The 27901-nt window shown below is 61.3% G+C and overlaps 10 protein-coding genes across 10 annotated transcripts; 6 read left to right on the top strand and 4 right to left on the bottom strand.

Annotated features, from left to right (window-relative positions):
• Positions 1 to 650: 650 nt before the first annotated feature.
• THITE_111974 (uncharacterized protein) lies at positions 651 to 1762 on the bottom strand (the record flags this gene model as incomplete). Its single annotated transcript, XM_003651181.1, has 5 exons — positions 651 to 761; positions 946 to 1067; positions 1247 to 1414; positions 1546 to 1698; positions 1732 to 1762. The coding sequence occupies 5 exons, from the start codon at positions 1760 to 1762 to the stop codon at positions 651 to 653; spliced, it is 585 nt and encodes a 194-aa protein (XP_003651229.1).
• A 388-nt stretch (positions 1763 to 2150) lies between these two features.
• THITE_2111263 (uncharacterized protein) lies at positions 2151 to 2731 on the top strand. The gene has a single exon (XM_003651180.1). The coding sequence runs from the start codon at positions 2293 to 2295 to the stop codon at positions 2575 to 2577; it is 285 nt and encodes a 94-aa protein (XP_003651228.1). The 5' UTR covers positions 2151 to 2292; the 3' UTR covers positions 2578 to 2731.
• Positions 2732 to 2791: 60 nt separating this feature from the next.
• On the bottom strand, positions 2792 to 3551 carry THITE_2142691 (uncharacterized protein; the record flags this gene model as incomplete). The annotated part of the gene is made up of 2 exons (XM_003651179.1): positions 2792 to 3262; positions 3366 to 3551. 2 exons carry the CDS (start codon positions 3549 to 3551, stop codon positions 2792 to 2794), a joined length of 657 nt encoding a protein of 218 aa, XP_003651227.1.
• A 3461-nt stretch (positions 3552 to 7012) lies between these two features.
• THITE_2111261 (uncharacterized protein) lies at positions 7013 to 9092 on the bottom strand. Its single transcript, XM_003651178.1, has 3 exons — positions 8683 to 9092; positions 7731 to 8614; positions 7013 to 7635 (listed from the first exon to the last, which is right to left on the bottom strand). Exons 1-3 carry the CDS (start codon positions 8731 to 8733, stop codon positions 7140 to 7142), a joined length of 1431 nt encoding a protein of 476 aa, XP_003651226.1. The 5' UTR covers positions 8734 to 9092; the 3' UTR covers positions 7013 to 7139.
• A 2019-nt stretch (positions 9093 to 11111) lies between these two features.
• Positions 11112 to 11893, top strand: THITE_2086378 (uncharacterized protein; the record flags this gene model as incomplete). The annotated part of the gene is made up of 3 exons (XM_003651177.1): positions 11112 to 11364; positions 11506 to 11585; positions 11654 to 11893. 3 exons carry the CDS (start codon positions 11112 to 11114, stop codon positions 11891 to 11893), a joined length of 573 nt encoding a protein of 190 aa, XP_003651225.1.
• Positions 11894 to 12958: 1065 nt separating this feature from the next.
• THITE_2111259 (uncharacterized protein) lies at positions 12959 to 14865 on the top strand. Its single transcript, XM_003651176.1, has 3 exons — positions 12959 to 13669; positions 13743 to 14736; positions 14819 to 14865. Exons 1-3 carry the CDS (start codon positions 13255 to 13257, stop codon positions 14847 to 14849), a joined length of 1440 nt encoding a protein of 479 aa, XP_003651224.1. The 5' UTR covers positions 12959 to 13254; the 3' UTR covers positions 14850 to 14865.
• A 1811-nt stretch (positions 14866 to 16676) lies between these two features.
• Positions 16677 to 17408, top strand: THITE_2111257 (uncharacterized protein). Its single transcript, XM_003651175.1, has 2 exons — positions 16677 to 16973; positions 17078 to 17408. Exons 1-2 carry the CDS (start codon positions 16682 to 16684, stop codon positions 17182 to 17184), a joined length of 399 nt encoding a protein of 132 aa, XP_003651223.1. The 5' UTR covers positions 16677 to 16681; the 3' UTR covers positions 17185 to 17408.
• Positions 17409 to 18493: 1085 nt separating this feature from the next.
• THITE_2111255 (uncharacterized protein) lies at positions 18494 to 21045 on the top strand. Its single transcript, XM_003651174.1, has 2 exons — positions 18494 to 18885; positions 18960 to 21045. Exons 1-2 carry the CDS (start codon positions 18705 to 18707, stop codon positions 20735 to 20737), a joined length of 1959 nt encoding a protein of 652 aa, XP_003651222.1. The 5' UTR covers positions 18494 to 18704; the 3' UTR covers positions 20738 to 21045.
• A 130-nt stretch (positions 21046 to 21175) lies between these two features.
• THITE_2111254 (uncharacterized protein) lies at positions 21176 to 23341 on the top strand. Its single transcript, XM_003651173.1, has one exon. It carries the CDS (start codon positions 21364 to 21366, stop codon positions 22879 to 22881), a length of 1518 nt encoding a protein of 505 aa, XP_003651221.1. The 5' UTR covers positions 21176 to 21363; the 3' UTR covers positions 22882 to 23341.
• On the bottom strand, positions 23258 to 27146 carry THITE_2111253 (uncharacterized protein). The gene is made up of 3 exons (XM_003651172.1): positions 24398 to 27146; positions 23803 to 24327; positions 23258 to 23719 (listed from the first exon to the last, which is right to left on the bottom strand). Exons 1-3 carry the CDS (start codon positions 27048 to 27050, stop codon positions 23634 to 23636), a joined length of 3264 nt encoding a protein of 1087 aa, XP_003651220.1. The 5' UTR covers positions 27051 to 27146; the 3' UTR covers positions 23258 to 23633.
• Between the last annotated feature and the right edge of the window lie 755 nt (positions 27147 to 27901).

Here is a 27901-nt window from a genome sequence, read left to right as displayed (position 1 = left end):
AATGTTTTTACGCTGTCAGTACATCGCCAAGATCGCCAAGGGGTTTGCACTATCGCCAAGGGTTAGTTCGCCGGGGGTACGGGGGGCGGCGCCAGCCCCCCGCTGGTTAGGGTTCGGGTTAATGGTTAGGGTGCGGGTCAAGGTTAGGGTGCGGGTTAACTTCGTTTTCTTTTTTTTCGATTTGGTTGAGGTTTTACGAAGTTGTTTTTACAAGTCTTCGCGGTTTTGCATTGTTGATGTTGCTCGAAGTCGTCGTGGCCCCGCTTACCCCGTGGCGATTGTAAATACTTGTAAGCGGCAACCTCCGAAATTAGTCTTGGCGGGACCTCTATAACCATAACCTCGCCTGTGCCTCATGGCGTGGCCCCACTCAGCTTTCCCCTCCTGACCCATGGATCTGAGGGTGAACCCCTGCGAGCGGCAAGATCATGCACTGGATTCAGAAGACCATCCAAATGTGTCAGAGCTTTCCAATCCGCTCTCCCAACACTACACTACACTAGTGTAGTGTAGTGTAGTGTAGTGTAGTTAGCAGTCTGGCGAATCAAGCGGGGAAGGGGGCATCTTCGGGATCCTTCAGCTAACGTTAACGCTGGTCCGTTTTGTGCGACGGCCCAGGCCCGACGTCCTGCCAGCCTGCGTTCCACAGCTCACCCCGCTAGTGTACCTCGGTACGCAGCTTGCAGATTTCCAGGATCCCGGGTACGCATCCCTTGCTCCGTGGGCTTGCCAAAGCCACGCGGGAACTCGCGCGGGTTGCTCTGTGCAACCATGACTCAGGTTTAGTGTAGTTCAATCAGCTACACTACGGAATACTGTGTAAGGCAAGGAGCAGCAGAATACGACCCCCGTGTCCGTCCACTAACTGAACACAGCAACCACAGCACCTAAGAAGTGGAAGTGATGTGCGCATCAGGCACAACGAACAGAGTGCCGATCACGCACGTGGACTCGGAATTGCCAGAATTGGCATTGCGGAAGCCGGCTCGCTGCCGCGTGTTGACACGACGCCGCCATGATGCCACCACCGCTCGCCTTCCCATCTTGGGAAGCACCACGGCACTGGGCTGGGATTGCACAGTCCCAAGTGTTTCGGCGTCAGGCGTTGAGTTTTCTCTGTTCTCCTCCCGCCAGTAACTAACTCGACACTCAGATCAGTCAAAGGCAGGCAGCGCCATTGCATTACCTTAGTTAACTACCTCTCACGCAAAACAAGCCGAACCCCGGGCGGGAGCTGCCGTCGGACCATTTCCGCGGCCGACCGGCGGCATCGGGGGCGGGCCGGGGGTGTCGGCCCCGCTTTGGCTGTGAAGTCGGCCGGCCAGCCTCCGGATTCCGACACGAGCAGGCAGACGTCCGAAGTACTTGCAGTACACCGTTAGGTCGGCAAGATGGGTGCGGTCGAGCGTTCTGACTGCTACCCTGTAGTTATTTGTATGGATGTATCTCGGTGGTGCCGCAGCTGATGGTGTCGGCTGGTGCCCATAGATGATATTGAACCGCCAACAACACACACAACAAGTCATGATGAAGACGGGGACATACACAGTACCGCATGAGACAACTGCTTCTCGCTCTGTGCAGCCTCGTTATAAGCCTGCTGCTGCTCTGGAACCACCTCCTTCTCATGCCTGCTCCCCGGGTCACGCCGCCGGGCGCTGCCACGGCGACAGATGGTGCCAGCGGGCGAGAGAACACCTAGAAAACCTCCTACCAGCTTCATCTAGACACCTGTCCAGCTAGTTACAGCAGCCCCTGCCATTTTGGTTCATCGCGAGCCCGCCGCCATCCCGATTCGCTCGGCCGCGGGGCTATTTTTGGTTTCTTGGTGTTTTGCCGCCCCGGCAGAATGCGGCAACCGGCACTCGGACGGCCGCGCGAAGTTGGTGAACCGTGGTCCGTATGTCCTGTCCCAAGTTCCAATGGAGAGTAAGTAGCATTCATGTTACCAGGCACATGCATGGCACTGATGAGCATCTCACAGTTGGCACCTGCCGGGCCGGTGAGGCTGCCCTGGGACTCCCTGGGCCCTCCGCAGCCCGTGAATGGATCAAGACTCCAGTGAAGGAAACTCTCATCCGTCGGCCCAGATGGTATCTCCGGCATTAAGTTCCATATCGTGGCTTGGATCTGGCGGGCCTCCTGTTAGGTATGGACCTACTTCTACCCGATGGCATTCTTGCTGGTCACTCATAGCCGCCATAACTGTGTGAAAAGGCTTGATTGACTTGTGTGCAAAACGACAGAAGACTACTCGAGCTGGGGGAGACCAAAAAACGTGGTGAAAAGAGCATGAAGAAGAAACTGGACGGATCCCGAGTTCGCAACGCCGAGGAAACCAACGCAAGGGGTCCGATCAACCGTCCCGTCCCCCCCTTGTCGGTATCCTCTGCGCCCGAGTTCCCGGTACCACATCCATTTTGGTCCTGCATCGGCCGCCTCCGAGAGAGAGAAGGGGAGGAAAATAACCAATGCAGCCAGCCAGACAGCCTAAACCCCCCGCCCCCGGGCCCCCGGGTCCAATGGAGTCTGGGTGTTCGCCAGAAGAAGAAGAGGAAGAAGGTGAGAGCGCGATAACCAACCCTTGTCACCGTCACCACACACCCACCCCCTTCCCCCCTTTTTCCGCATGTGACACTCCACCGGACCACAAGCCCATGAGCCATCCATCCATCATCACCATCGTTCCCATCGTTACGGCTTCATGACCCACACGGTTGCCCCCCTCCCCATATCACCCCATCGGCGGCGGCGGCGGCGGCGGCGGCGCTGCTGCAGCAGAGCAGGCCGCCTAGTTCTTGCAGGCGCGCCATTGGATGTTGATCTGCTGGGTGAAGGCGACGGTGGCGTCGTCGTCGGTGATCTCGCCGGAGGCGGAGCTGTTGGAGCTGGTGAGGGCGATGCGGTTGTTGATGTTGAGGATGCCGTTGGCGCCGCAGGGCGAGTAGATGTAGCTGGCGGTCGGGATCTGGTCCGACTTGGTGTACACCTGGCCGTCCTGCCAGATGCCGCCGCCCGAGATGGACGTCTGCGTCGTCGTCGTCGCCGCCGCGTCCTGGCTGAAGTAGTACGTGCTGTAGAAGGTGCCCGTCACCCCCGGGTCCAGCTGCGCGTACCCGTGGTACGTGCTCGACAGCACCGCGAACTGGAACCCGCCCGGGTACTTGAGGCTCAGGTGCAGCTGGCAGTTCTTGGACTTCTCCGTCGGGCTGATGCCGGGGCCGATGTACGTCTGGAACGAGTCGAAGCCGAACGTGATGACCTGCACGCGCGCGCCCGCGTCACACATGTATCAGTCACGGATTCCGGCACACAGAAGGGAGGAAAGAAAAGACGCAAGAGAGAGAGAGAGAGAGAGAACTTACCGTCTTGTCGGGCGAGATGGTGGTCGACACGGAGCCCTGCGGGCAGCCGTTGCCGGAGAAGGAGGCGCTCACGATCTGGATGTCGTTAGGGTCCGGGCCATCCGCCCAGCCATCGCCACCGACCTGGGCGAGGGCGATCGGGTTGGCAGCAGCGAGGGCGGGGAGGAGGAAGGCGACGGGACGCATTTTGACTGGTGAGAGGAGAGAGAGAAAGAGACCGAGAGAGATCTTTCTGTCAAAGAGCAAGAGCTGCTTTTGGGAAGAGGCTGGAAGGCCTGGAGAGCTGGGCTGTGCTGAATGCTGCGGAGGTGAAGAGGAGGAGACCGGTGCTGTCGACGATGGCCGTCCTGTCTTTTATATGTCTCTCGCTCTCGTCGTCCCGGTTCCTGGCGCCGGCTCGGAGAGCACCTTCACGATCCCCTCATGCAGCCTGGTCCCGCACTGGTTCCGCACCCGCATTTCGAATCCTTTCTCCCACCCCGGAGCTGGAGCTGGACGGCATTTTTTTCCGGCTGCGGAGGTATAGAGAGTCCAAGTCAAGGCGCGTGTGCCCGCGAGATTTGCTTGGCGTCCCTCTGGCGTGGTGTTTGTTAATTTGCGTCTCCAGATTGCTGCTGCATCCGTCCTCCGGGACGCGGATCCAACAGCCTGCGCCGTTCCCCCGCCTCGCCTCTCTCCGCCCATCCTCTGCTCGCCTCGGAATACGGGACGTAAACAATCGTAGGCTCTTGGCAGCGTTTGCGGTCGAGTTCGAGGCCGGGCTTTTCCTCCTGGCGCCTTCTCAGCTCGAGCCCCCTTTTCGTGGTTCGCGGGCAGGCCAAATTTGCGGATGAAGTGAGGATAAATGAAACACAAATTAAGACGGGACGCACAGCTCTTATGGCTCGCCTCGCAAGGTGCCATCACCCAGACAATGAGGTGGCCCGCGCCGAGACCCAAGTCGGCTCGTTTTCGCGACGCCGCGCGCTGACCCGAACCATAACTCCCATTTGCTGCCCTCGAGGCTAATTCTTTTTATAGAAACCCGCGTCCAGATGTCGAACCGAATCGAGGCCCGTCCTTTCCAATATCGGCTTCATCGGGCGGTGCGATGCATGTTGCATCACGTCTGGTTCCAGATCCGGCCCTCCGGGGAGCGGAGCATGCAATGATCGCCCCTCCTTTCATCAGTTGGGAGCAGTGTGGTGGCGACGTCTGCCTCTTCGCCCCCGTTTCCCCCTTTCCCCCCTGGTGAACCGAGCCGCCGCCGCCCACTGCAAGACCCGACACACCGGCAAGATGGGGAAGATCGACCTCGCCGGCGGGGAAATTCCTCTGCTGATCTGCCCCAGGGATCCGGACCTGACAGCCGGCCAGGAACCGATCGAGCATGCGCCAGCCTGTCACTGGTCGCTGGGGCGCATCCCTCCGTCGGCGGTGCTATTTTTGTGACGAGCCTCAGGGGTCGTTAATTAAGCTTAATTGAGGTCCCACCAGGCGTTCCCCGGATGACAGCGTCAACCGACCTGGATCGTGGCGTGTGGGTTGCATCTCGCTGCTGTCGGAGGAGAGCTGCCCTGCGGGTGTATCTGCGAGCGAGGAGTCAGCTGACATCCTCCCATTGCTACATGGCAGGGAGGACCTCTCCCCGGCGCCCGTTTCCTTCCGGGCCCTGTCCGTCAGAGGCCACCTGATGTCACTCTGTCCTGAGCATCGAGGAATGCCAATGGGGAAGTGGGCATGTGGTGCGTGGAAGATTCTGGCTGGTATGCCGTTCGGCCGTGCCGCGCCCACGGCTCCGCGTGCGGTTGGCCTTACCCCTGGCTATCATCAACCTTGGACATCCTCTTCCCAGTTCTTCCATTGGCCCCAGACAGACACGAGGCTCTGCGTTATGGCCTCCACATCCAAGGGGCGGTATGCCGCGCTCCTGCTACGGCTGTCCGCCTGCTCGGCCTTGTTGATCGTGTCTTCTCCCACGCTCTCCCCTCTCGTGTGCCCGTTTCACCTCCACATACCACCACCCGGCGGCAACATCAGGCCTCGCTTTCCGCCCCGGATGACTCGGAGCCGGGAACAGGGCCAAGGCGAGACAACGCCATACCCTAGGCTCGCTTGAACTAACAGTAGCAGGTCCAATGCAACTCAACCCACCCGGGCCAGACCAGCACAGCAAACAAAGCTTCGGACGAACAACTCCCGCTCCAGGCCGATGGAAGGCTGACTAAAAGCCCTCAACAAGGTCCTTCATCGCCCGTGCCAGTAGTGCTCCCCACGAGGAGTGTGTCTTTCCCCGGACACGGAGAGTTGACCCGCGCGTCCGCCGCGGCCAGGAACTTGGGTTCAGCCCCCAACATCCCGTTTTCATTCGTTGACAGCGGGAGGGAGACCGGAACCCTATATGACTTGACTGCAGCTGCCGTAACACTCGAGCCCAGCCACCTGCACGGTGCCGCTCCTGCTGCTACATGGACGGGGCCATCCGCAACGCACATGCAAACAGCCCCCTCTGGTGTGACGTTCCGCAGTATACTTGCTCAAGGGCTCTCTCTCATCAGGTCGACGCGTTCATCTACTGGACGCCCGCCCCGTCAAACGAACGGGGCAATATGCCTCCTGTATCCGTACCGATGTCGTGCTGCTGCTGCCAGCACACCATGCGTTGCGTCCTCAGCTGGCATATAGTGTGCACGGGTCTGCCCTCCGAGACCCGAGACAGGAATAGCAACAGAATAGATGAAGGGTGTGACTCGACTGGGCAACGAACCGGGTTCGCTCGCGGACCCAAATCAGCCTGGACCAGAACCGAGGAGCCCCAGATCGCGGAGGTCCGCGGCATGTGTAATATGTATCCCCGCGCTGTCCTCTGCTTACACACAATGCTACCGGAGTATATTGCAATGGTAGGGAAGAGAATCGCAAGTCTCAGGGCCATACCATTGGCGCGGATAACTGGTTAACCAGCTACGAGGATCACGTCCATCTCCCCAGGCAACTCGCCCTCGTAAACACGTGCGGGTCTACGCAGCAGCCCGCTCGCCGGGCTCTGTCATCGCGGCAACAGGCTCATCGCTTCTCGCCTCGCCTCGCCTAACTACCCTAGCCCGACTCGTCTCGGAGCCGCGAGGCGAACACAATCACGTCAGTGCGTCCCCGGATCCAGGAACAGAAGGACGGAGGCGGAAGCTCGAACGCAGCGAGCGGGGATCCAGCCGCCGTGGGACAGGAACCGGGAAAATACATGCCATCGCAGGGTAGTGTTCTCACTCGTCCGTCCAGCTGCGGGAGGGGTGTTGGCTCCCATGTCATGTATGTATGTACGTGCTGGACCATGATCTGCATGCCATTCTCTCACCGGCCGCTCCGGGGGTCCGGTACCGCGACATGCTTCCCCACAGAACGGATGTATGCGACACGCGGAGACGATGTGCGGAGAAGCCAGAGAAAGGGGAGGGAGAAAGGGGGGAAGGGGGGGTGCAGCAGCAGCAGCAGCAGTAGCAGCTCTCTGTCTGTGTGAGTGAGGTACGCCGTAGGTTACTCATCCACTGCCAGAAAGCAGAGCGTTGATCGGGGGGTATAGAAACGAGCCAGCGAAGCAACCATCACTCAGCCGGCGGCGCTTCTACACAGACAGACAGCAACCCACACACTGTACACACTGTTGATCTTCGCACATAGCAAAATTTGAAATCCTTCGTGTAGACGCTATACAGCACATCAAACATCGTTACAAGAACAACAACCACAACAACATCAACAGCACACTGGTTCACCATCAAAAACAAAAAGTCCCCGTTACTGCGCCTCGACCTGCTTGAGGATGCCCTCGAGGTTGATGCTCTTGGGGCGCTCGATGGGCAGGCCGAGGGCGCGGTCCCAGATGAGCTGGGCGAGGGGGCCGAGGCCGCGGGAGACGCCGAAGGTGGCGGTGTAGTAGAGGGTCTCGCGGAAGCCGTAGTGGTGGAAGAGCACGCCGGAGGAGGAGTCGACGTTGGGGTAGGGGTTCTTGGTCTTGCCGTGCTGGCGCAGCACGTCGGGCGCGACGCGGCTGTTGGCCTGCACCAGGCGGAAGACGGGGTCGCGCGCGATCTCGGGCCGCGCCGCCGCGAAGTCCATCAGCGCCTCGAAGCGCGGGTCCGGCTTGCGCAGCACCGCGTGCCCGTACCCCGGCACGACCCGCCCCGCGTTGAGCGTCGCCCAGATGTACCCGCGCACGTCCTCGTCCGTGTACGACTCCGGGATGGCCTCCTTCATCTGCAGGATCCACCGGAGGTTCTCTTGCGCGGCGAGGCTGCAGCAGGGCAAGCAAAGCGTATGCGGTTAGCAATGTTTGCTCATCGGGGAAAAGAAAAAAGAAAAAAGAAAAAAAGATTGAGAAGCACGTACCCGTGCAGGGGCCCGGCCAGAGCCTGCAGGCCGGCGCTGTAGCTGAGGAAGGGGTCGCTCAGGGTGCTGCCGACGAGATGGGTGGTGTGCGCCGAGGCGTTGCCGCCCTCGTGGTCGCCGTGCAGGGCGAGGTACAAGCGCAGCAGGTCCTGGAAGCTCTCGTTCTCCTTCCCGCCCTTACCGAGCATGGCGGCAAAGTTGTAGGCCCAGTCCTGCTCCGGGTCGATCTCGCCGGGCAGGGGGCCGCCGCCGCGGTAGGTGTTGTGGTAGATCTTGGCGGCGATGGTGGGCAGCTTGGCGAGCAGGGAGATGCAGTCGTCGAAGGTGGGCTCCCAGTAGTCGGCCTTGCTGAGCCCCGCCTCGTAGGCCTTGGCGAACTTGGAGGTGTAGTTGAGGGCGGCGACGGCGATGGCGAACTGGGTCATGGGGTGCATGTCGCGCGGGAAGTCGTCGAGCATCTTGTTGACCAGCTCGGGCAGCTGACCCTGCGCGGCGAGCTCGCGCGACAGCTGGCGGACCTGGGCGACGGACGGCACCTTGCCGGTCAGCAGCAGCCAGAACATGGCCTCGGGAAGCATCTCGGTGCCGGTGGTGCCCTTGGGCAGCTCCTTCTGGCAGTCCTTGATAGTGCGGCCGTGGAAGCGGATGCCCTCGTTGGCGTCGAGCACGGAGCCCTCCCAGACCATGGCCTTGAGGCCGCGCATGCCGCCGATGGTGTTCTCGACCTTGAGCTCGCCGATGACCTTGGAGCCGTGCGCCTTGACCTTCTTGAGGAGCTCGCGCTTGGCGGGGATCACCTCCTTCAGGGTCGCCTTGAGATCCGGCTCGGCGGTGGCGTATGCCCGGCGGGGGGAGGCACGGCTGGTGGGCGCTGCCACGACGGGCTGGACACAAGTCAGAAAAGTCAGAGCCGCAGAATCGAGAAAAGCTGAGAGCCGGGCCTCCGACTTACACGCAAGGCTCCGCTGACAGCGCGCCGTCCGGCTCTAAGGTTCAGTGCCATGGTGTAGTGGTCGTCTCGGTCTGGATTCGGTCTTTGCCCCTCGCTTCTTCTCACTGAAGTTCGTTCCGAGAAGTGAATTGGCCTTGATTCTTATGCGCCGAATATTTACTGTCCTCGGCTCAAGGCAGGGAGTGGATGCGGCTTCTGGAGCTGCAGGGAATCGGTGGGATTTTGGGGCGGGCCGCTGGAGACCGCTAGTTAGTGAGTGCGGGGGTGTCTGATTGTGATCCCAGTCTTGGCTTTGACGGTGTTTCTCAGAGTCCTTGAGGAATAGAAGAGGAATTCAAGCGCGGGAGCTCTTTTGACAAGATCCCGAGATGATATTATTCTTGCCAAGGGTCGTCGACATCCGAGACCGGATTTCTCGCACTTTGTGACCATCTCCTTCTTTTGCACGTGCAGCAGCAACCCTCGCCGACGTGCCCGGCAAGTGACATTACCCCTGCTCTCAGCCGAGGAAAGCCGCGGCCGCCCCGCATTGCAAGCCTGTCCTCGGAGTCCGGGCAAACGGTTGTGGGGACCTAGCCATTGGCCAATGAGCCGAGAGCAGCTTCAGATCCCTTGGATTCCCGACCGGTTCTCCCTTCCCCCTTCCCGACCGACCAATCCTTAAGCTTCTTCCGCACGGAATACACTGTTCGAGAATCCCAACCACCTACTTTGTACTGTGTAAGCACTACCCAAAATTTGTATGAACAAATTCAATCAAATACCTAGGTAATATCCAGCACCACGGGCGGCCTCGTCGCCCCCGTTCGGACGTATTGCCACCCCGACCAAGCGGAAGCCCGAGACCGAGGAACGGCCTTTCGTTATCCCCAAAGACGGCCAATCCAAGGCGGCGGAACTCCAAGAGTTTGGATTGCGGGTTCTTCAGGTGACACACTGCTCCGTTGGCTCCAAAATGAGACACTTCACACGAAACTTTTCCCCCGGCGGATATAGATCCGCCAGAGGTAGGCACATGGCCGTCCTGGCCATCTCGTCCTCGTCGTCGAATACAACCGCCTGGGCATGCGACTTTCGCGTCGGATCGGATGCGTCACAGATCTTGCCAACGCTACCTAGTTAGTTTTCACCAGTTAGCAACGTCGTACATGTAAACTAAGACGGGGGTCCTTTTTTTTCTGATGCTAGCCAAACTGTTTCCGTTTCCTTGCGTCGAATTCTTTCATTTACCGCAAGAACAGGCCGCAATATACCCTGTACCGTCAACCGGCCTGTGGCGCCCGTTTTCCCTTCGCATGTTTCGACCTGGATGACCCGAATGAAGTACTCCATGATCTCGCTTGCTTCGGGGAACATCACGCGTTGATTGACCTGAAGCCAAGACCACGACGGCGCAACCGGCGGGCTGTGCAGCCTCCTGGTCCCCAGTGAGCTTCCTGGGCTCGGATTCCCGTCTTTGCGGCAGTGGTCAGGTTGAATCCCGGATAGCCCTTTGTCATTATGACTTCCAGTTCTGAGCTAGAGTCTATCATGAAGTGCTGGCTTATCTGCCGCAGACCCCAAATCTGGGTCGCTTGTTCAGAATCACTGACCAGCTCAGCCAGCTTGCAACCAGGTTGAACCGAGACAATATCTGTTGCGCCGTCGGCAGCCCCGAGAAGCCCGTGGCGTATCATCCCGCAAAGGGAACAAGATAGGCTGGAGCGGGTGAGAGACCGGAATGTACTGCGCAGAAGGACTTGTGCGCCTAGCGGGCTTTCAAGCAGCTCGGTACAGCTGCTGCAAAGCGAGTCGGAGACTTCGAATGTCGCCGAGGGTAGCGGCCTCGCCCTCTCTTTCGCAGCTGTCTCATCCCAGTGCGTAAATCGAAGCGTAGTCATTCTGCAGATCTCCGCTCACAAGGCGGTAACGGAGAGGCGTACCGAGCCCTTAGAGTATGCTGGAACCAAAAGATGGAGGAGAAAGCTTTTGTGAGATGGGATCTGTCTTCTAGTGAGCCGCGAATTGGGGGGAGCTGACTCAGGTACCTACCTACCTTCGCGAAGTTCGTAGCGCGGTAAGCAGGCAGCAAGGACGCATCCCCCTCCCGTGAGGTGATTCTTATTGGATATCTTATGTCTGATGGTGCCCAGTACTTTCCGTAGCCGCCGTTGAAAAGGGCCGGCTCTCCTGCATTGATAGCCCAACCTGCGCATTGACCAGGCTCTTCCAAGACGTACCACGATTGAGGGGCAAGAAGGCTTCTGACTGGCGAGCCTGACCATTCTTATCGGCAGATGAACGGCGTATGAAAGTGGTATAATGCCAGCTACACGTAGCCGAGCTCAGATGCTCTGCGGTTTGCCTAGCAATCTGTCCCTGCCTGGTAGTTACCTTACCTAGGTATTTGGCTTCACCACACCGCTTCTTGTCCGGTTCACCCCCCCGAAATGGCCGATACTACTTTCCAAGATACCATTGCGGCCATGGCCGATGAGTTCAACGCCGCCAACGAAGCGGCAGAACGCCTTGCCGCCAGCTTCAAGGCTGCGGGTGAAGAATATCCCACCCCTGGGCGTTCAGACGCCTCTCAGCCCGCCGCTAGCCACCCGAATGAAGAAGAAGCCGTGGTAGATGCCGCCAAAGGCGCAATTTGCGACGTGAAAGACCTTTACCAGTCACAGAAGTCGACTTGCTCATGCTGTAAGCAACAATTACTGCTGTTGATTCCCCGTTAAGGGCCGTCTCAGGAGTCGTCGCTTTGCTTCCGAGACAACCATTTTACTCCCGGACTACTCCCAATATGCCTTTAAGAGGAATTCAGTAACTGACCACGAATGGTAGGCACGGAACGGGTGGAAGTAAATCCGTTCAAAGAAAAGAAGACGGCTGAGAAAGCCGAAAACAAGTTTGCCGCATTTGCGGTGAACAGACGCCTACAGCCGCATGGGGCTGCCGGCGGGTGGAAGTTGCATTCTCTGGTCGTCCACAGCTCGCGCATCCAGACGACGACGACGGCGTTCAGGAGCTTGCTGAGCACCCGCTGAACGGGCGACAGATCAAGAGTGCGATCAAGACAGCGGCCGTGCTGGCAAACAGCCAAGGAAGCCCGGTTATGCTCCGACATTTGAGGGTTGTGCTGAACCTCTGGGCGAAGGCGGTCAAGTCGTTGAAGCGAGATTCTACACCACCGAGCTTCAAGTTGGTTAAGCCAGGCGGAGACGAGGCTTGAAGCCTTGAAGCTCTCTCGGTTTTCCGGCGGGCAGGATGCACCACAAGGGCAAGGCCTACTACGTGAGTTAGAGACCCTGCCGATGTACACGTCGCAGAGTCTTTCCCCCAGCTGCCCAATTCGCCCGCATGTGCACGTTTCAGCTACCGCTCTCTCTCAGTGAAAAGAAAGTAGAGGTAGGTATGAGGAAAGCTGCATGAGACTAACTGGGCAGAAATGAGAAAGGAAAATGTTATCAAGTGTGCGCAGCAACTTCCAAGCATGGTTCCGAACAACGCAAATCTATCCAACTCAATTCAATCAACTTCAACGCAAATCAACCCAATTCGGCCCTGTTGGCAATCAAATATAGCCCAGGATTTGAGTTGATTGAGTTGTCTATTTGCCAAGACCGTGTACCTCGCCAAGATGCCTCCCAGCCATGCATCCAGCCACCACAGCCACCACCAACCGCCCTGGTTTTTCCCATCTTCTGGGCTTGGTAACGCAAACGGAGCCAGTCATGAAGACACATTGTATCACAAGGGCCTTAGCCGAGCCAACCGACCGCCCAGCAAGTGCCATAGGCGATGTGGGCAGGGCGCTAGCGATTATGTCAGCAAGTTGCTTAGTCAGAAAAAAACAAAACTGGCCTCTCTCGATTTCATTGCATTTTTGAGCGATTCAGCCATTGCAAGTACTTCCGTACCATTGAGCCAGAGTGCCAGGGTGCCAGAGAGCCAGAGAGCCAGAGAGCCAGGTAGGGGAAAGAAAAAGTGGGTAGGGCATGGAAAAAAGTGGGGGGAAACGTCAGGGTTAGGGATATATATGGCGATTTGCAATTATTTGCGTCGATTCAACCAATCACAAACAACTCAACTATCACCGCGATCCAGGCAACTCAATCCAAATGGAGCCGGATATTTGGATTGATTGAGTTGTTCGGAACCATGCTTCCAAGGTTGCAAGATCGGATGGGTTCGGTGGGGGTCGTTCACTAGCTCCCAGCAATGTGCGTTTTGATTGGGCACTTCCGGTGCTCCCTTAACTGCAGGGCCCCTCCGAGCTTATCGCGGGGCCTACCGGGGGCAAGGCTTATCCCCTTGATCTCGTGCCTGCTCCAGACCACAATATTCAAACCTGCAAGCCCGAGTTGGGGTACCACTTGTCGTGCCCACTGCTGAATTACTGTCTCCGGGCTGTGATTCTGCTACGCACTCGCATTGTGGACCCCTCGCAATTCTCCCCCTCTCCCCGCCCCTCCTCCGCCCCTCCTGCGGGCACCTGCGCTCGCATTCAACTGCAACTTCGTCGCGCACCAACCTCCAAGGGAGTCCTGATATCCGCGCTCGAGACACCACTAGGCAACTACATCCTCGCCAATGGAGATCACAGCCGAGGATCTCCCGGCCCTGCTTGCCGATGACACCGCGGTCAAGCTCGCGGGCGTCGACGTCGACGGCATGCTCCGCGGCAAGCTCGTCTCCAAGAAGAAGTTCCTGTCCATCGCCGAGGCCGGCTTCGGCTTTTGCTCGGTCGTTTTCGGCTGGGACATGCACGACATGACGTACATACGGGAGCTGAAGGTCAGCAACAAGGAGAACGGGTACAGGGACATCATTGCCGTGCCGGACCTCAGCAGCTTCCGCCGCATCCCGTGGGAGAACAACGTGCCCTTCTTTCTGGTCAGCTTCTTCGACCCCGACACGAAGGCCCCCGTGTCGGCATGTCCCAGGGGTCTTTTGAAAACCCAGGTGGAGAAGTTCGCGGCCAAGGGCTACGCGGCCATGGCAGGAGGTGGGTGATGGAATCCTCCCCCGCCATCCGTCCGACGGCAACGGGCCAGTAGCTGATGGTACCCGCGCGACAGCCGAGTACGAGTTCTACCAGTTCAAAACCCCCAGCACCGCTTCCGGCGGCACCCCATCAACCGCCGCATACCTCAGAGAGAACACCCCTCAGTCACTCCCGCCCCTGACGGAGGGCATGTTCGGCTACAGCCTGACGCGGCCGGTCCACAACAAAGACTACTACTACGACGTCTTCAACACCTGCCAGGCGTTCCGGTGCGACCTGGAGGGCTGGCACACCGAGAGCGGGCCGGGCGTGTACGAGGCGGCCCTCGAGTTCGGCGAGATCAGCCAGATGGCCGACCGGGCGAGCCTGTTCAAGTACGTCGTCAAGTCCGTGGCCACGCGGCACGGCATCACGCCGTGCTTCATGGCCAAGCCGCGGCAGGGGCTGCCGGGGAACAGCGGGCACATGCACGTGTCCCTGGTCGACGCCAGCAGCGGCAACAACCTGCTGTACCGCGGGGAGCCGGACCCGGACCCGCCCTACCCGGACGTGGCCTACCTGTCCGACCTGGGCCGGCACTTCCTGGCCGGCATCCTGGACGGGCTGCCGGACGTCATGCCCATGGTGGCGCCGACGATCAACAGCTACAAGCGGCTGGTGGAGAACTTCTGGGCGCCCGTCACGGTCTCGTGGGGGCTGGAGCACCGCGCCGCCTCGATCCGGCTGATCGCCCCGCCGACGGCCAAGCCGGGCGCCACGCGCTTCGAGATCCGCGTCCCCGGCGCCGACGCGAACCCGTACTACGTGCTGGCGGCCGTCCTGGCGCTGGGCTGGCGCGGCGTCGAGCGGAAGCTGCAGATCCCCTGCCCCCCGCTCGGCAAGGGCGAGGACGTCGGCGGCACCGCCGATAAGGGAGTCCGCCTGGCCAGAAGCCTGCGCGAGGCGAACGACCGGTTCATGCGCCCGGGAAGCATCGCGAGAGAGGTGTTTGGCGACGAGTTTGTCGACCATTTCGGCGGCACGAGAGAGCACGAGATCCGCCTTTGGGATGAGGCCGTTACTGATTGGTGAGTGCCGAGTGCGCGCCTGGGGCGGCTGACCTGTTGTCTGTCTTGAGCCTTCGCTGACTGACTGTGTCCGTGTCCGCAGGGAGATGAGGAGATATATTGAAACTGTATGATTCGTGGGGGGGAGGAGGGAGGGGGGGGGGGTGTGAGGGAGGAATTGCCGTGGTGCCGCTGATGGCGACGTATCGCATTGTTGTTCGATACCCCGTGTCCCGTTTCCCGCAGCGCAGTGTTGCTTTGGCGCACCGTCTTTGAAGCTTGCCCCAGGTGATTTGAAGTCGACACGACGAGTACACCTCATGGTGTCTTTCCAGAGCTTGGACGGCCAGTCGTGGTGTATCTGGGAGTGACTGCTGGGCTCAACTTCCTCCTTGGTCCGGCAGTAGCCAGCGGGACGCGAGGAGATTCTGGAGAAGGTGCCGATCGCGCGCTGGAATTGAAGCTTGCGGTCGAGAACCCGCTCCAGTTCGCTGCCGTCGTGTTTGCCAGTGTCCTGCTGCCGCAGTCAGATATTGTATGCGTGTCCTGCAGGTGGGGGGAGAGTCCCTTCGAGAGGCGTCGCTTAGAAGCCGAAAACGACAGGGATCACCGACGAAGCAACCGGCATCACTTGGTCAATTGGGGCCAAATCCGATAACTAGCTCCCGTCGTGTCCACTACTGTCCCATCTGTTCCATGACGAGACGCAGACCGACCCGTGACCTTTCCGCATCTGGATTTCAGGGGGCGTGCCGCGGCTGCCGGCGCTCGCTGGTCGGCGACCCAGAGGGCGAGAGCCCGCCACGTCAGATCCGCCGCAGCTTCTCGCTGCAGCTGTGCAGCAGCACGCGGTACCTGGTATCTCCGAGACCCAGCCATGGCAAGCGGATCTGCTTGTGGCGGCGCCAAACCCGCTCACGGGGTCACACTGCTTCCAGGGTGGCGACAAGGGAAAGCCGGCATCATGGGACCGACCTGGCGGAATGGTGTCGGGTCCGCCCCTCCATCGAGATGTGCCTTAGACGGCCAAATGGGGATTGCTCCATATTGATTCTCCGAGCGAGCCCGGGGCACGCAAACTCGACCATGACTAGGTAGTCTGAACGGATGGGCACGAAACCCGGCGATATGACTTGACATGAGAGCCGTAACTTTGTGCGCTTCGTAGGAGTCCAGCTGCTAGCAACGCGTACTGCCGATGCCCTCGTGGGTTTCGATTTGGGACGCCGCCGCTAGTCCAGGTGCCGAGACAGGCTGCAGCACCGCAAGGCAGGTCATCCCTGCGCTATCCCGTCCTCGCAGACTCTGTGGCGTTCCTTTTGGGGGGGCCATTTGGCTCACTTCAGGTAAGGTAGCTACCCGAACTTAGCAACCTTCACTCCCTCGTATCGAGGTCGATTCCGCAAACCACACACGTTCTTCACCAGACTGCTTCTGTGTCTTGCTTCCCTGCCGTCCGCGGGGTTCCATGACGTTCATATTCACCCCGAAGCCACCATCCTGGTAGGTAGGATCATTCACAGACCGGCAGAATGGTAAGCACCCCTCCCGTCTTCCCTGTTCCCTGTACCCTGCTCCCTGTCCCCTTTCCCATCTTCCCTCTTCCACGTTTTCAAACAACCCCCCCACAGCAGAATCGCCCTCACACAGAGGTAAAACCACCACGCTAATCTGCCTCCCTCGCTCCGCGCCTTTCCCGCCCCCCCTCATCCAGACAATAGCCATCACGCTCGCGGACGGGCTGCCGGCGGTCGTCGACCACGCGTGCGCGCAGCTGGCGCTGCTGCAAGGGGCGCGGCGCGAGCTGCGCGGGGCCGAGGGCCCGCTGGACGGGGTGGTGGCGGAGGCGGGGCGGCTGGCGGCGGCGCTCAACCTGGTCAAGGAGGTGGCGGGCCTGCAGACGGGGGAGATCGGGCGGCACGCGCAGCACGTCATGCAGCGGGCGGCGCTGCTCGCGTCGGGCCTGATGCTCATGGCCGCCGAGGGGCGGCGGGCGGGCCCCGAGCCGCGCGCGCTGGAGCCCGGCGGGCGCGAGTGGGCCCACGTCGAGGCCCTCCGCGACGAGCTGCGCGAGCTGCGCGACGAGCTGGCCGGCCTGGTCCGCGGCGTCAACGTCGGCTTGGTCGACGGCAGCGCCCGCGACGGGTACAGGGTGTCGCGGCGCGAGCTGGTTGCTGTGAACGAGAAGGTCAAGTCCGTCCTGGGCATCGAGCTGCGGCTGGCGGAGGGGCTGAAGGCGGAGCTGGAAGCGCAGAGTGGTGAGTCGTCACCCCCTTTTTGCCCTTTCCCGGGCTGGTCTCCTTTATTTCAAGTTTTTATTACTATCCGCTGGGGCTTACACTCGCGGAACACGGCTACCTAGGCGACTATCTGAAGATCGACGGCGCCGAAGCCTCGCGGTTAGGGCTTCCTCTGACTGTCAACTCCGGGGCGCAAGAATGGCGGGCTACTGTGGGCATACTACTATAATGCACTGCGTTTCAGGGAACGAGTAGCTGTATTGGATGAAAAAAGAGGACGATGAAGCGCCTGCGAGGGAGGGCATAGTGTACTAATTAGGTATCACGGCTCACGGCATCAGGGCGGCTTTTTGAATCAAGCTAGGTCGGGGAGGGCAGATTGGAAACATAAGCTAATTAATCAAAGATATTCGTGTCCAACTATTCTTTGTTTGTCTGTCCCTTCATCACAGCCCCGGCTCAGCTCAGCTCTCCCCCTTTTGGAAGGAAGAGGGACTCTGGAAAGCTCTAGGCGCGGTCATGGAGTCCACGGTTCAGCCACTCTGCCGGGATGAGATTCAACGTGGAGGACATTCGTTACACAAGAGAGCACTTACATGTATCGCCGTCGCACAAAGGCTCGCGCCATGAGATGGCCCCGGCACCAAAGATGCAAGCCTCCCGCTTGGACAGAACTGGAACTGGTTGCGTGCAGGATCCCTGATCCATGCGGACTCGGTCTGTGTCACTCAACTGTTCAAGCCATTCAAGGCAGAGACCAGCAACCAGCGTTTCCCTCGCCCCGGCATAGCCCAAGTACAACCGTGACACCATAGCGGAGCTAATCACGAATAATCGGGCTGCATACGCCAGTTCGTCCGACTCTGAGCAGGGAGTTCCAGTCCTACCGAGCTGGGCATTTACGAATGGACACTTCGGGATTGGGCGTGTTTGAAATAATCTTCTGCTGCCTCGCCCAGCGGGCGCAGTAAGAGTCCTCTTGCGATGTGCTGGTTGCCGTTGACAGGACGCAGAACTGACGCTCAATGCAGACAGAGTTGCTTGGCCGCAGACATGCACGAGACACTCGCTGGCTGCATTGCAGGATGCACGAGTTCCAGCTCAGGGAAACTGATTTTAGGCTGATTGCAGGCACAGTGACTCGACTCCCTTTTTTGAAATCCGAGGTAAATACCTAACGTAACCTCGTCCTTGGTCCAAATCCATCGCGGTAACGTAATCTCCTGCACCAGTTTTTCTCCAGCGTGTTGTGAAAGTCCCCCCAGCGACATACACAGCTGTTCACATACAAAGTCGCGGACTACTTAGACCTGGTCTACTGTGCCTTCCAGGTTGCGTACCTACACTAATCCGTACACAGTGCGCAGGGAATAGCTACCCCAAGCTCGGGCCCCTGGGGCCCCGGAAGAGCCGTGGATCCAACTGCCGTGGGCCCCTGTCCGAGAGAGGAAGCGGGGCGGAACCAGTCCCAGCCAGGGTCCCTGAATGCAAGGTCAGCAATTCCCGAGCCAGCGAGCCGCCGGATGGGCGCCGGCTCTCGGGCAACGGCAACCGAGAGGATGAAGCACAGATGCAGTGAGAGCAACCCGGCCACAGCGGGATAAAGCCGACGAGGCACCCCTGGCGGTATTGGTGCAGGACATCATCCGAAGATTTGAAGATTCAGCTGCGCATTGGAGATTGCAGATCATCGACGACAAATTGAAGTTTGTTGGTGAAGATCCACAGCTCTCCCTTTCCTGGCGACCAATGGCCTCCAGCTCGGGGGCAGTCGCCTATGCGGGGTCGCCCGCGGGCAGCTTGCCCTACAAGAACACCTTCGCCTTCGCCTTCAGCCAGCCGTTCCAGCTCGTCAGTGACTTCGTGCCGCCCGAGCACCGACTGCGAAGGACAGAGCCGGAGCGACCCATTTTCGTCGACAACAAGTCGGGTAGGTGGCCCTGCTGGCTGTGGTGAGACAGAAGCAGGCTACTAGTTAACACGGCCATAAAATAAACACAACAGACCGCACGCTCACGTTTGGCCGCATTTCCAAGGATGCGCTCGCCGTCGCCGCGGGGCTGCTGGCCCTGGGCCTGGACCCCAAGGACACGGTCAAGCTGCCGCCGACGCCGACGTGCCCGGCCGGGCCCGAGATCGCCCCGATCGTGCTGATCCAGCTGCCAAACTGCCTGTCATTTGCTCCCGTCTTATTCGGCGCGCTCGCCGCCGGCTTGACCGCCACGCTCGTGTCGCCGGCCCTCACCAGCGCCGAGATCGCCTGGATCCTCCAGAACGCCCGGCCGCGCGCCATCATCACCGCCACCGCCTGCCTCCCCGCCATGAAGGACGCGCTGGCCCAGCAGCAGGACGCTGCCTATTTCTCCGCCATCCCCATCTTCACCGTCGACGCCGCCGCCGACACCTACCCGGACCCGCAACCGGCGCAACCGCCCGCCTCCTCGGCCCCGGGCTCCTCCTCCGACTGGAAGGCGCTGCTGACCACCAAGTCCGCCCCGCCCAGCACGGCAACCGTGTTCCCCCCCTCGGCTGCCGCCACCCGCACCGCCGTCATCCTCTGGTCGTCGGGCACGTCCGGCCGCTCCAAGGGGGTGCTGCTGTCGCACCACGCGCTCAACTTCTCCGTGGCCTCGCTGTGGCACGACGCCGACTACCACCGCGCCACGCCGCGGCCCGGCCAAGGGCAGAGCTCAAACCAGGTCTGGCTGGGCTACGTGCCCTTCTACCACGTCTTCGGCCTGTGCAACGTGTTCCTGCTGGCCGTGGCGGCCGGCGCGACCGTGTACACGATGCCGAGCTTCCACCTCGAGACGATGGTGCGCGCGGTCCAGCAGCGCCGCGTGACCTACCTGCACATGGCGCCGCCCGTGGCCGTCATGCTGGCCAAGGCGGCCGTGGTCGAGCCGTACGCGCGCGGCGGCGCGTTCGCCAGCGTCGTGGCCGGCGTCACCGGCGGCGCGCCGCTGGGACACGAGGTCGTCGAGGAGGTCTACAGGCGCTGCGGCTTCCGCGTCCGGCTCGGCTACGGCCTGAGCGAGACGTGCAGCACGGCGATGCAGCGCGGCATCGGCGAGAAGGAGATGCGCGAGCAGGCTGGGGATACCGGCCGACCGCACTACGGCGTCGAGCTGATGATCGCGGACGGGCGGAGGTACGCGAAGAAGGCCGGCGAGCAGACGACGGCGGCCCCGGTGGACGTGGAGGGGGAGGTGCTCGTGCGCGCGCCCTGCTTGCTGCTGGCGTACCTGCCGGTCGGCGTGTTCTCGTCGGGGAGCAAGCAGCCGGACATGTCGGTGACGGAGGAGGCGCTGACGGCGGACGGGTGGTTCCGGACGGGGGACGTGGGGGCGCTGAACGCCGACGGGCGGCTGCGCATCACGGACCGGCTGAAGGAGCTGATCAAGGTGCGCGCGTACCAGGTGGCGCCCGCCGAGCTGGAGGCGGTGCTGTGCAGCAGCGAGGCGGTGGCCGACGCGGGCGTCATCGGGGTTTACGACCAGAGCGAGGCGACCGAGTGGCCGCGCGCGTTCGTGGTGCCCCGGGCGGGCCGGAAGAACATGTCAACGGCCGAGCTGGAGAGGCTGGCGGGCCAGCTCAAGGCGCTGGTGGAGCAGCGCACCGCCAAGTACAAGTGGCTGGTCGGCGGTATCGTGTTTGTCGACCAGATCCCCAAGAGCCCGAGCGGCAAGATCCTGCGGCGCGTGCTGAAGAACGGCGGCGAAGAGACCAAGGGCGTCGAGGTGAAGCTGTACGAGAAGAAGAGGCGGGATGCGAAGCTGTAGCGTCAAGAGGACGGCGTGGGAAAGATTTGTGTATATAGGTAGAGACCATACAGGGACACGCTGTGTTTATACAAGTTGCTTTAGCCTCTTAAGAGCGGCCAACAGCTTAGCAACATCTTTCCTTTCGAACGGCCAGACGAAGGGCTGGGCAAGGCACTTGACGGCCTCCCTCTCTGATGGGTTCGGGAAATCTGGAAGTCAGCATTTCGTTCCCATTTAAATTTCTGGTGCCCAGGCCTCCATTGCTTTTGCTCTTTCTCCCGAGTCATTCGGCGCAAATGGAAGTTACGAAGCAGTCAGGCAACCGCTTACACAGCGAGCAGGAGCAGAAGCTGTTGGAACCGGTCTCGATGAGGGTTGGGGTTGCTTATCAAGCACGGCAACAAGGGAATTTTCAAGCTTGCTGGGGGGTGACAGGGATTAAAAATCACCCCGCCCCCGCCATTGTGCCCATCTCAGATGCTGCTGAGCAGCGTTTATGGAGTTACGGTGTAATATTTCTGCGGCAACATCCCACGACCTTTTTTTTTGTCCTTCGTCCTTCTCTCTCCTCCGCCGCCCAGCCTTCCCGGCTACCCGAGCCGGTGACGCCTCTCTATCAAGCCGTCCGCCGCCGTTCGCCCACCATGTCGTCGTCCGATCCGCACAGAAACCCCGCCGAGGAGGGCGACGATTTGGAGCCAGAGCTGCTCGCCGAGGATGACGTGCAGGAGATACTTGACGGCGAGGACGCCGAGGGCGATGTGGCTATGGGCTCCGACGACGAGAGAGAGGAGATCCTGCTGGAGAACGACAGCATCGCCTACTTTGACGGCCACAAGGACTCCGTCTTCGCCATCGCCCAGCACCCGCTGTACCCCAGCCTGATCGCCACCGGCGGCTCCGAGGGCGAGGACGAGGACGCGCCGGGTAAGGGCTACGTGATCGACACATCTGCTGCCGTCTCGCGCCCCGTGCTGCCGCCGAGCTACAACTCGGACCCCAGTTCCGCGCAATCCCCGCAAACGATCGCGCTCCAGTCCCTCTTCTCCATCGACGGCCACTCCGACAGCGTCAATGCCATAGCCTTCACCCTCCCGCGCGGCGAGTTCCTCGTGAGCGGCGGCATGGACGGCCGCGTGCGCGTCCACGCCGTGACAGCAACCCCGACCCCCTCCGGCGCCGTCTCTGCGCAGTTCAAATTCCTCGCCGAATCCCGGGAAACCGAGGAAGTCATCTGGCTTGCCCCCTGTCCCTCGCCCGACTACCCCAACACCATCGCCTACGGCGCATCCGACGGCTCCGTCTGGGTCCTGACGCTCGACGCCGCCGACCCGTCCAACCCGATCCAAATCGTGCAGACCTACTTCCTCCACACCGCGCCCTGCACCGCCGGTGCCTGGACCCCCGACGGCCAGCTGCTCGCCACCGTCAGCGAGGACAGCTCGCTGCACGTCTACGACGTGTGGGGCGCGGCCGCCGCCAAGTCCCTGGTCCTCGACAACGGCCAGACCGTCGTGTCGCTGACCGGCGCCGACCAGCGCTTCGCCGTCGAAGGCGGCCTCTACTCGCTCGCCATCTCCCCCTCGGGCGGCATCCTCGCCGCCGGCGGCGCCGCCGGCGCGATCCGCATCATCAGCCTGCCCCGCCTCTCCCCACCCGCCACCAGCAGCAGCGCCCAAACCCAAGCCGGCGGCACCATCCTTGCTTCGCTGGCCGTCCAGTCCGACAGCGTCGAGTCCCTCGCCTTCTCCCCCTCCCCAGCCACCCCCTTGCTCGCCGCGGGCTCGGTAGACGGCAGCATCGCCGTGTTCGACGCGGCCCGCTCCTTTGCCGTGCGCCGGCACATCCGCGGCGCCCACGACGGCGAGTCCGTCGTGAAAGTCGACTTCGTCCGCGCCGCCACCGCCCCCGGCACCGCCGGCTGGCTGCTCACCTCGTGCGGGCTCGACGGCGTCGTGCGGCGCTGGGACCTGCGCGGCGCCACCGCCGGCGGCGGGCAGGCGGCTGCGGCGGCTGCGGCTACGGCCGGGTTGGTGAAGGAGTGGAGGGGCCATCGCGGCGGCGGGGCGGGCGGCGGCGTGCTGGGTTTCGTGCAGGGCGAGACGGGCGAGAGGATAGTCACGGCCGGCGATGACGGGTTGGTGTTGGTGTTTGAAGCGTGAGGTGGGTAAAAAAATAGAAAAAGAAAACCATGCAGGGGCAAATAAGGGATGTAGTTACCGGAGAAGAAGTTGTATATAAAGTGCACGGCCTGGCGTTCTGGGGGATTTAGGTAGAAGTGTTATTTGCTCCTGTCCTCGCTCCGGCTTACCACCCTCTGAGTGTTGGGACTGCTTCAAGATGGCCGTCATTCTTCAACTTGCCAGTCTCAATCTCACATCAGCCAGCCCATTTCTTTCCTGCAAAGACCACCTCGACGCCACGACCTAAGAGCACAGAACACATTTCAGTATTCCTAACCGACATTGCTAACCACCTACTTAACTAGCGCGTTGAGCTCTATGCTTTCTATGAAACCCATTTTTTCCCCGCTGTTGAACTCCCGCTCCGCATATCCGGCCCCAGATGGATGGATGCCTTTACATCTAAACGCCCTGAATTATTTGTTGAAATAAAAGCGAGTCATCCGTGCCCGCTGAATACACGCTCGCGCTCGCTGACTGATTGAACCCCTGGGTTGAAGCCCCTCCCACCCCATCGCTTACACCTTCCTCTTCCTGCCTTTGCGCTCGATACAACGCTCAATGCTGGGTATTTCGTACATGGGCTGTTGAAACCCTCGTTGAAAGAAAGCGCAATCTTTCCCCCTTTTAGCTTGCCGTCCCCCGGCCAGATCTTACTCGCCGCAGACTACCCCATCTCTCCCACTTGAAGAGCATGGTCGGGATCGGCGGGTTTTTTTCTCCGCTCGCGCTCAAACCTCCTGAACGGAAGACATGTGGCCGCCGGTGGTGTCCTCGACGGGCGGGCACGTGCAGAACAGATTGAGATCGCCATACGCTGTGAAATATATGTCAGCGAAGATTGTCAACGCAGTTATCGATTCGGCCCCTTTAGGACCGGAGAGAGGAGAGGGAACTCACTATCGTCGACGCGCGCCACGCTGGGCCAGAACTTCTTCTCCTTCAGCCACGGCAGCGGGTACGCGGCCTGCTCGCGCGTGTACGGCCGGTCCCACTTGGCGCCGCCGTCGCCGTCGCCGGCGATGATGTCGGCCATGGGGTGCGGCGCCATCTTGAGCACGTTGCCCTGGCGCGGGGCCCTGCCCTCCTCGATGTCGCGGATCTCCCCGCGGATGCTCACGAGGGCCTCGACGAAGCGGTCGAGCTCCTCCTTGGACTCGGACTCGGTCGGCTCGATCATGAGCGTGTTGGCCACGGGCCAGCTCATCGTGGGCGCGTGGAAGCCGTAGTCCTGCAGCCGCTTGGCGATGTCGATGGCCTCGATGCCCGCCGAGTCGCGGAACGGCCGCACGTCGAGGATGAACTCGTGCGCGCACCGGCCGTGCTCGTTGGTATACAGGATCGGGTAGTGCGGCTTCAGCTTGCTGAGCAGGTAGTTGGCGTTGAGAAGCGTGATCTGGGTGGCTTTCTTGAGGCCCTCGGCTCCTGGGAATCATCAGAAGAGTTAGCCTTTTGCCATCGCGAAAAGTTGGGGGGAGGAATAGATCAGCCGTACCCATCAGAGCATTGTACGCCCAGCTGATGGGCAGAATGCCGGCGCTGCCGTACGGCGCGCTGCTGACCGGGTAGTTCCTAGGGCTGTCCGACGCCACCGCCGGGGTCGGCAGGTGCTCAATGAGGTGCTTCTTGACGCAGATGGGGCCTACGCCGGGGCCACCGCCGCCGTGCGGGATGCAGAAGGTCTTGTGCAGGTTCAGGTGGCACACGTCGGCACCGATCTCGCCCGGCGAGCAGAGGCCGATCTGCGCGTTCATGTTGGCGCCGTCCATGTACACCTGGCCGCCGTGCGCGTGCACAATCTGGCACACCTGCTTGATCTCGGGCTCGAACACGCCGTATGTGCTAGGGTACGTGATCATCATGGCGGCAATCTCGTTCGCGTGCTGCGCGCACTTGGCCTTGAGGTCGGCCAGGTCCAGATTGCCCGTCTTGGTGTCGCACTTGACAGGCACGACGCGCATGCCGGCCATGGCGGCAGACGCAGGATTGGTGCCGTGGGCCGAGACGGGGATCAGGCAGATGTCGCGCTGGGGCTGGCCCCTGCTCCTGTGGTACTTGCGGATCGTGCGCAGGCCGGCAAACTCGCCCTGGGCGCCCGAGTTTGGTTGCAAGGAGACGCCGTCCATGGCGGTGATCTGTTTGAGCTGGTCCTCAAGCGCAGCGATGATCAGGGAGTATCCCTTCGTGTCCGACGGCGGGGCCGCCGGGTGCACGTCTGCGAAGCCGGGAAGCGTGATGAGCGCCATCTGGGTGCTGCCGTTGAGCTTCATGGTGCAGGATCCGAGCGGGATCATGGAGTGCACGAGCGACAGGTCCTTGGACTGGAGATGGTGGATGTACCGGAGCAGCTCGGTCTCGGAATGGTGCGTGTTGAAGATGGGATGAGTCAGGTAGGCCGACTGTCTCCGAAGCGGCTCCCGATCATCTGCCAGGGGGTCCTCCGACCGGCACTGGGCGAGCAACTCAGCGAGGAGCGAGATGTAATCGGCAGGCGCAGCCGCGGGGTTTGCCGTAGCCGCCGATCCGGAGCCGGAATTGAGGTCGTGAGCGCGATCCTCACGCGAGGCCTGGTCGAGGGCCTTGATCAAGCAGAGCAGATCGCTTTCCTCGGCAGTCTCGTCGATACTGATCACGACCCGGTCAGGGCCCTCAAGTCTGATGTTGATGTGCTCCAACCTGGCAAGGCCGTAGATGAGTTGAGCCTTATCGGGGCAGCCGATGACGACGGTATCGAATGCGACGGGTTTGTGATCCACGTGGAAGCCGAAGCGCCGGGCAGCGGCCTGAACGACCCTCGCTCCCAAGTTGCACCTCTCGGCAATCTTCCTCAGCCCGACAGGCCCGTGGTACACGGCGTAGAAGGCGCTGATGTTGGCCAGGAGCGCCTGGGCGGTGCAGACGTTGCTCGTGGCCTTCTCTCTCCTGATGTGCTGCTCTCTGGTCTGCAGGGAGAGCCTGAGGGCCCTCCCGCCGAGTCGGTCCTTCGAGACGCCGATGAGGCGGCCGGGCATTTTCCTCTTATGCTTCTCCTGGACGGCGAAGAAGGCAGCGTGCGGACCGCCAAATCCCAGGGGGACGCCAAATCTCTGGGCGCTGCCGAAGGCGATGTCGGCACCCCACTCGCCGGGCGGGGTGAGCAGGGTGAGAGCCAGCAGGTCGGTGGCGGCGCTGAGCATGGCGCCTTGGTTGTGGACGGTGTTGGCGAGCGCCTCCCAGTGGTAGATTTGGCCGTACCTGTCGGGGTACTGGACCAGCACGCCGACCAGGTCATCGCCCAGGTTCTCCAGCTCGGAGAAGTCAGGGCCGGAAAGGTCCATCACCTTGACGTCGACACCGAAGCCTTCGGCGCGGCTGCGCAGGACATTGACCGTCTGCGGGAGCACGGTCTCGTCGACGACATAGGTCCGGCCGGGGCGCTTGGCCTTGGAGGCGGGAAGAGCGTTCAGCGACATGGTCATGGCCTCGGCGGCGGCGGTGCCTTCGTCCAGGAGGCTGGCGTTCGCGATGGGCAGGCCCGTCAGATCCGAGACCATGGTCTGGAAGTTCAGCAGGGACTCGAGGCGGCCCTGGCTGATCTCGGGCTGGTAGGGGGTGTAGCTGGTGTACCAGGCCGGGTTCTCGAGCACGTTGCGCTTGATGACCTCGGGCGTGATGGTGCCGTAGTAGCCGGCGCCGATGAAGTTCTTCACCCGGTACTTGTTTCTCTCCGCCGCGGTCCGTGCCACTCTCAGCACCTCCCATTCCTGGTGGCCCTCGTGGGTGGCGCCGAAGGCCGCCGAGGCGAACTCCCGGCGAGGGACCGGGAAGAGCTCGCGGTGCGACAGGATGTCGGGCGGGATGACCTGCCTGACGAAGCTCTCCAGGGACTCGGCGGGTGGGTCCAAGGCCTTGAGCATCTGCTCGGTACTCTCATCGTCGGGCCCGATGTGCCGGTTGGTGAAGTTCTCGTGGGTCGGGAAGAGCTCTGGGAGCCTGACAAAGCGCGGCGGGTTGGCAGCGCCCTCGTCTAGCGAGCTCCATGCGGCGGACGGAGTGTGGGAGAATGGGGTGCACAGCCAAGGCCGCCGAAGCGGTGCACCGGCGCGAGATGCCAGCACCGAAGCGCCCAGGGTCCGGCCGAGACGGCCAATGCGGCGCGGGCCAGCCATTGCAACCATCGTTGTTGCTGCTGTCACCGCTGCGGCCGGGCCGAGGAGGCCGAGTTTGGGACCAACCGAGGTGCAAGCCCGAAGTCCGCTAAGAGACGAATTGATGTCTAGCCAAGGCCAAGCTCACGGACCGGCAGTGCCCGAGCCAAGATTGGGTGCAGCTAGAGGGCGGCAGGGCGGCAGGTTATCGCGGGAGGAGAGCGTGGACGGGCGATGGCCGACGACCAACAACGGGTGGGACAACACCAACGTGGGACGACACCAAAACCCTTCCACCGACTGACCCAATGGCTCTCCCGTCTGTCCCGCAAGACTCGTGAACGCAACGCGCCACACCACTTCCGATGTCGGGTAAGGTGTAAAAAAAAACGAAGGAAAAAGGGAGAAGAAATAACAGTCGGCCCCGATTGCCGACGTCAGAAATCCGAATTGGTCGTCGCCGAGAGCAGATACGACCGGCGGACCCCCGGGGACAGCGGATTCTTGCACGAGCTAAACCGGGGAGAGGAGGAAGAAACGCGGTGAGGCACACAGAAGACTCCCCTGACCTACCGGCGGTTTCTACTCGGGATCCGCATGTCAGCAGGTCTCCCTCGTCTCGCTTGGGAACGCCGACGATAAGAATCGATATCGGGTATTGTCGGGCCGGACAGTTTTTTAGTGGACGGATTACCCAGCAGTGCAGGGCCCGACAACGGCTTTCCCGATAACGGCTTCCCCGATAACGGCACTACCGATAACTTCACTAACGGCTCTCCCGCCAAGCCCGCATGCAGCGGTCTGCACGGCCCCGGCTCCGCAGCCGCGGACCCCCAGGCATCCTTCGGCCCAGCCCAGCCAGGCGGGGAATG

This window comes from Thermothielavioides terrestris, chromosome 2, assembly GCF_000226115.1.
Source record: "Thermothielavioides terrestris NRRL 8126 chromosome 2, complete sequence".
NCBI lineage: Eukaryota > Fungi > Ascomycota > Sordariomycetes > Sordariales > Chaetomiaceae > Thermothielavioides > Thermothielavioides terrestris.
Note: the sequence above shows the minus strand (reverse complement) of the source record. Positions and strands in the feature narration are given on the sequence as shown.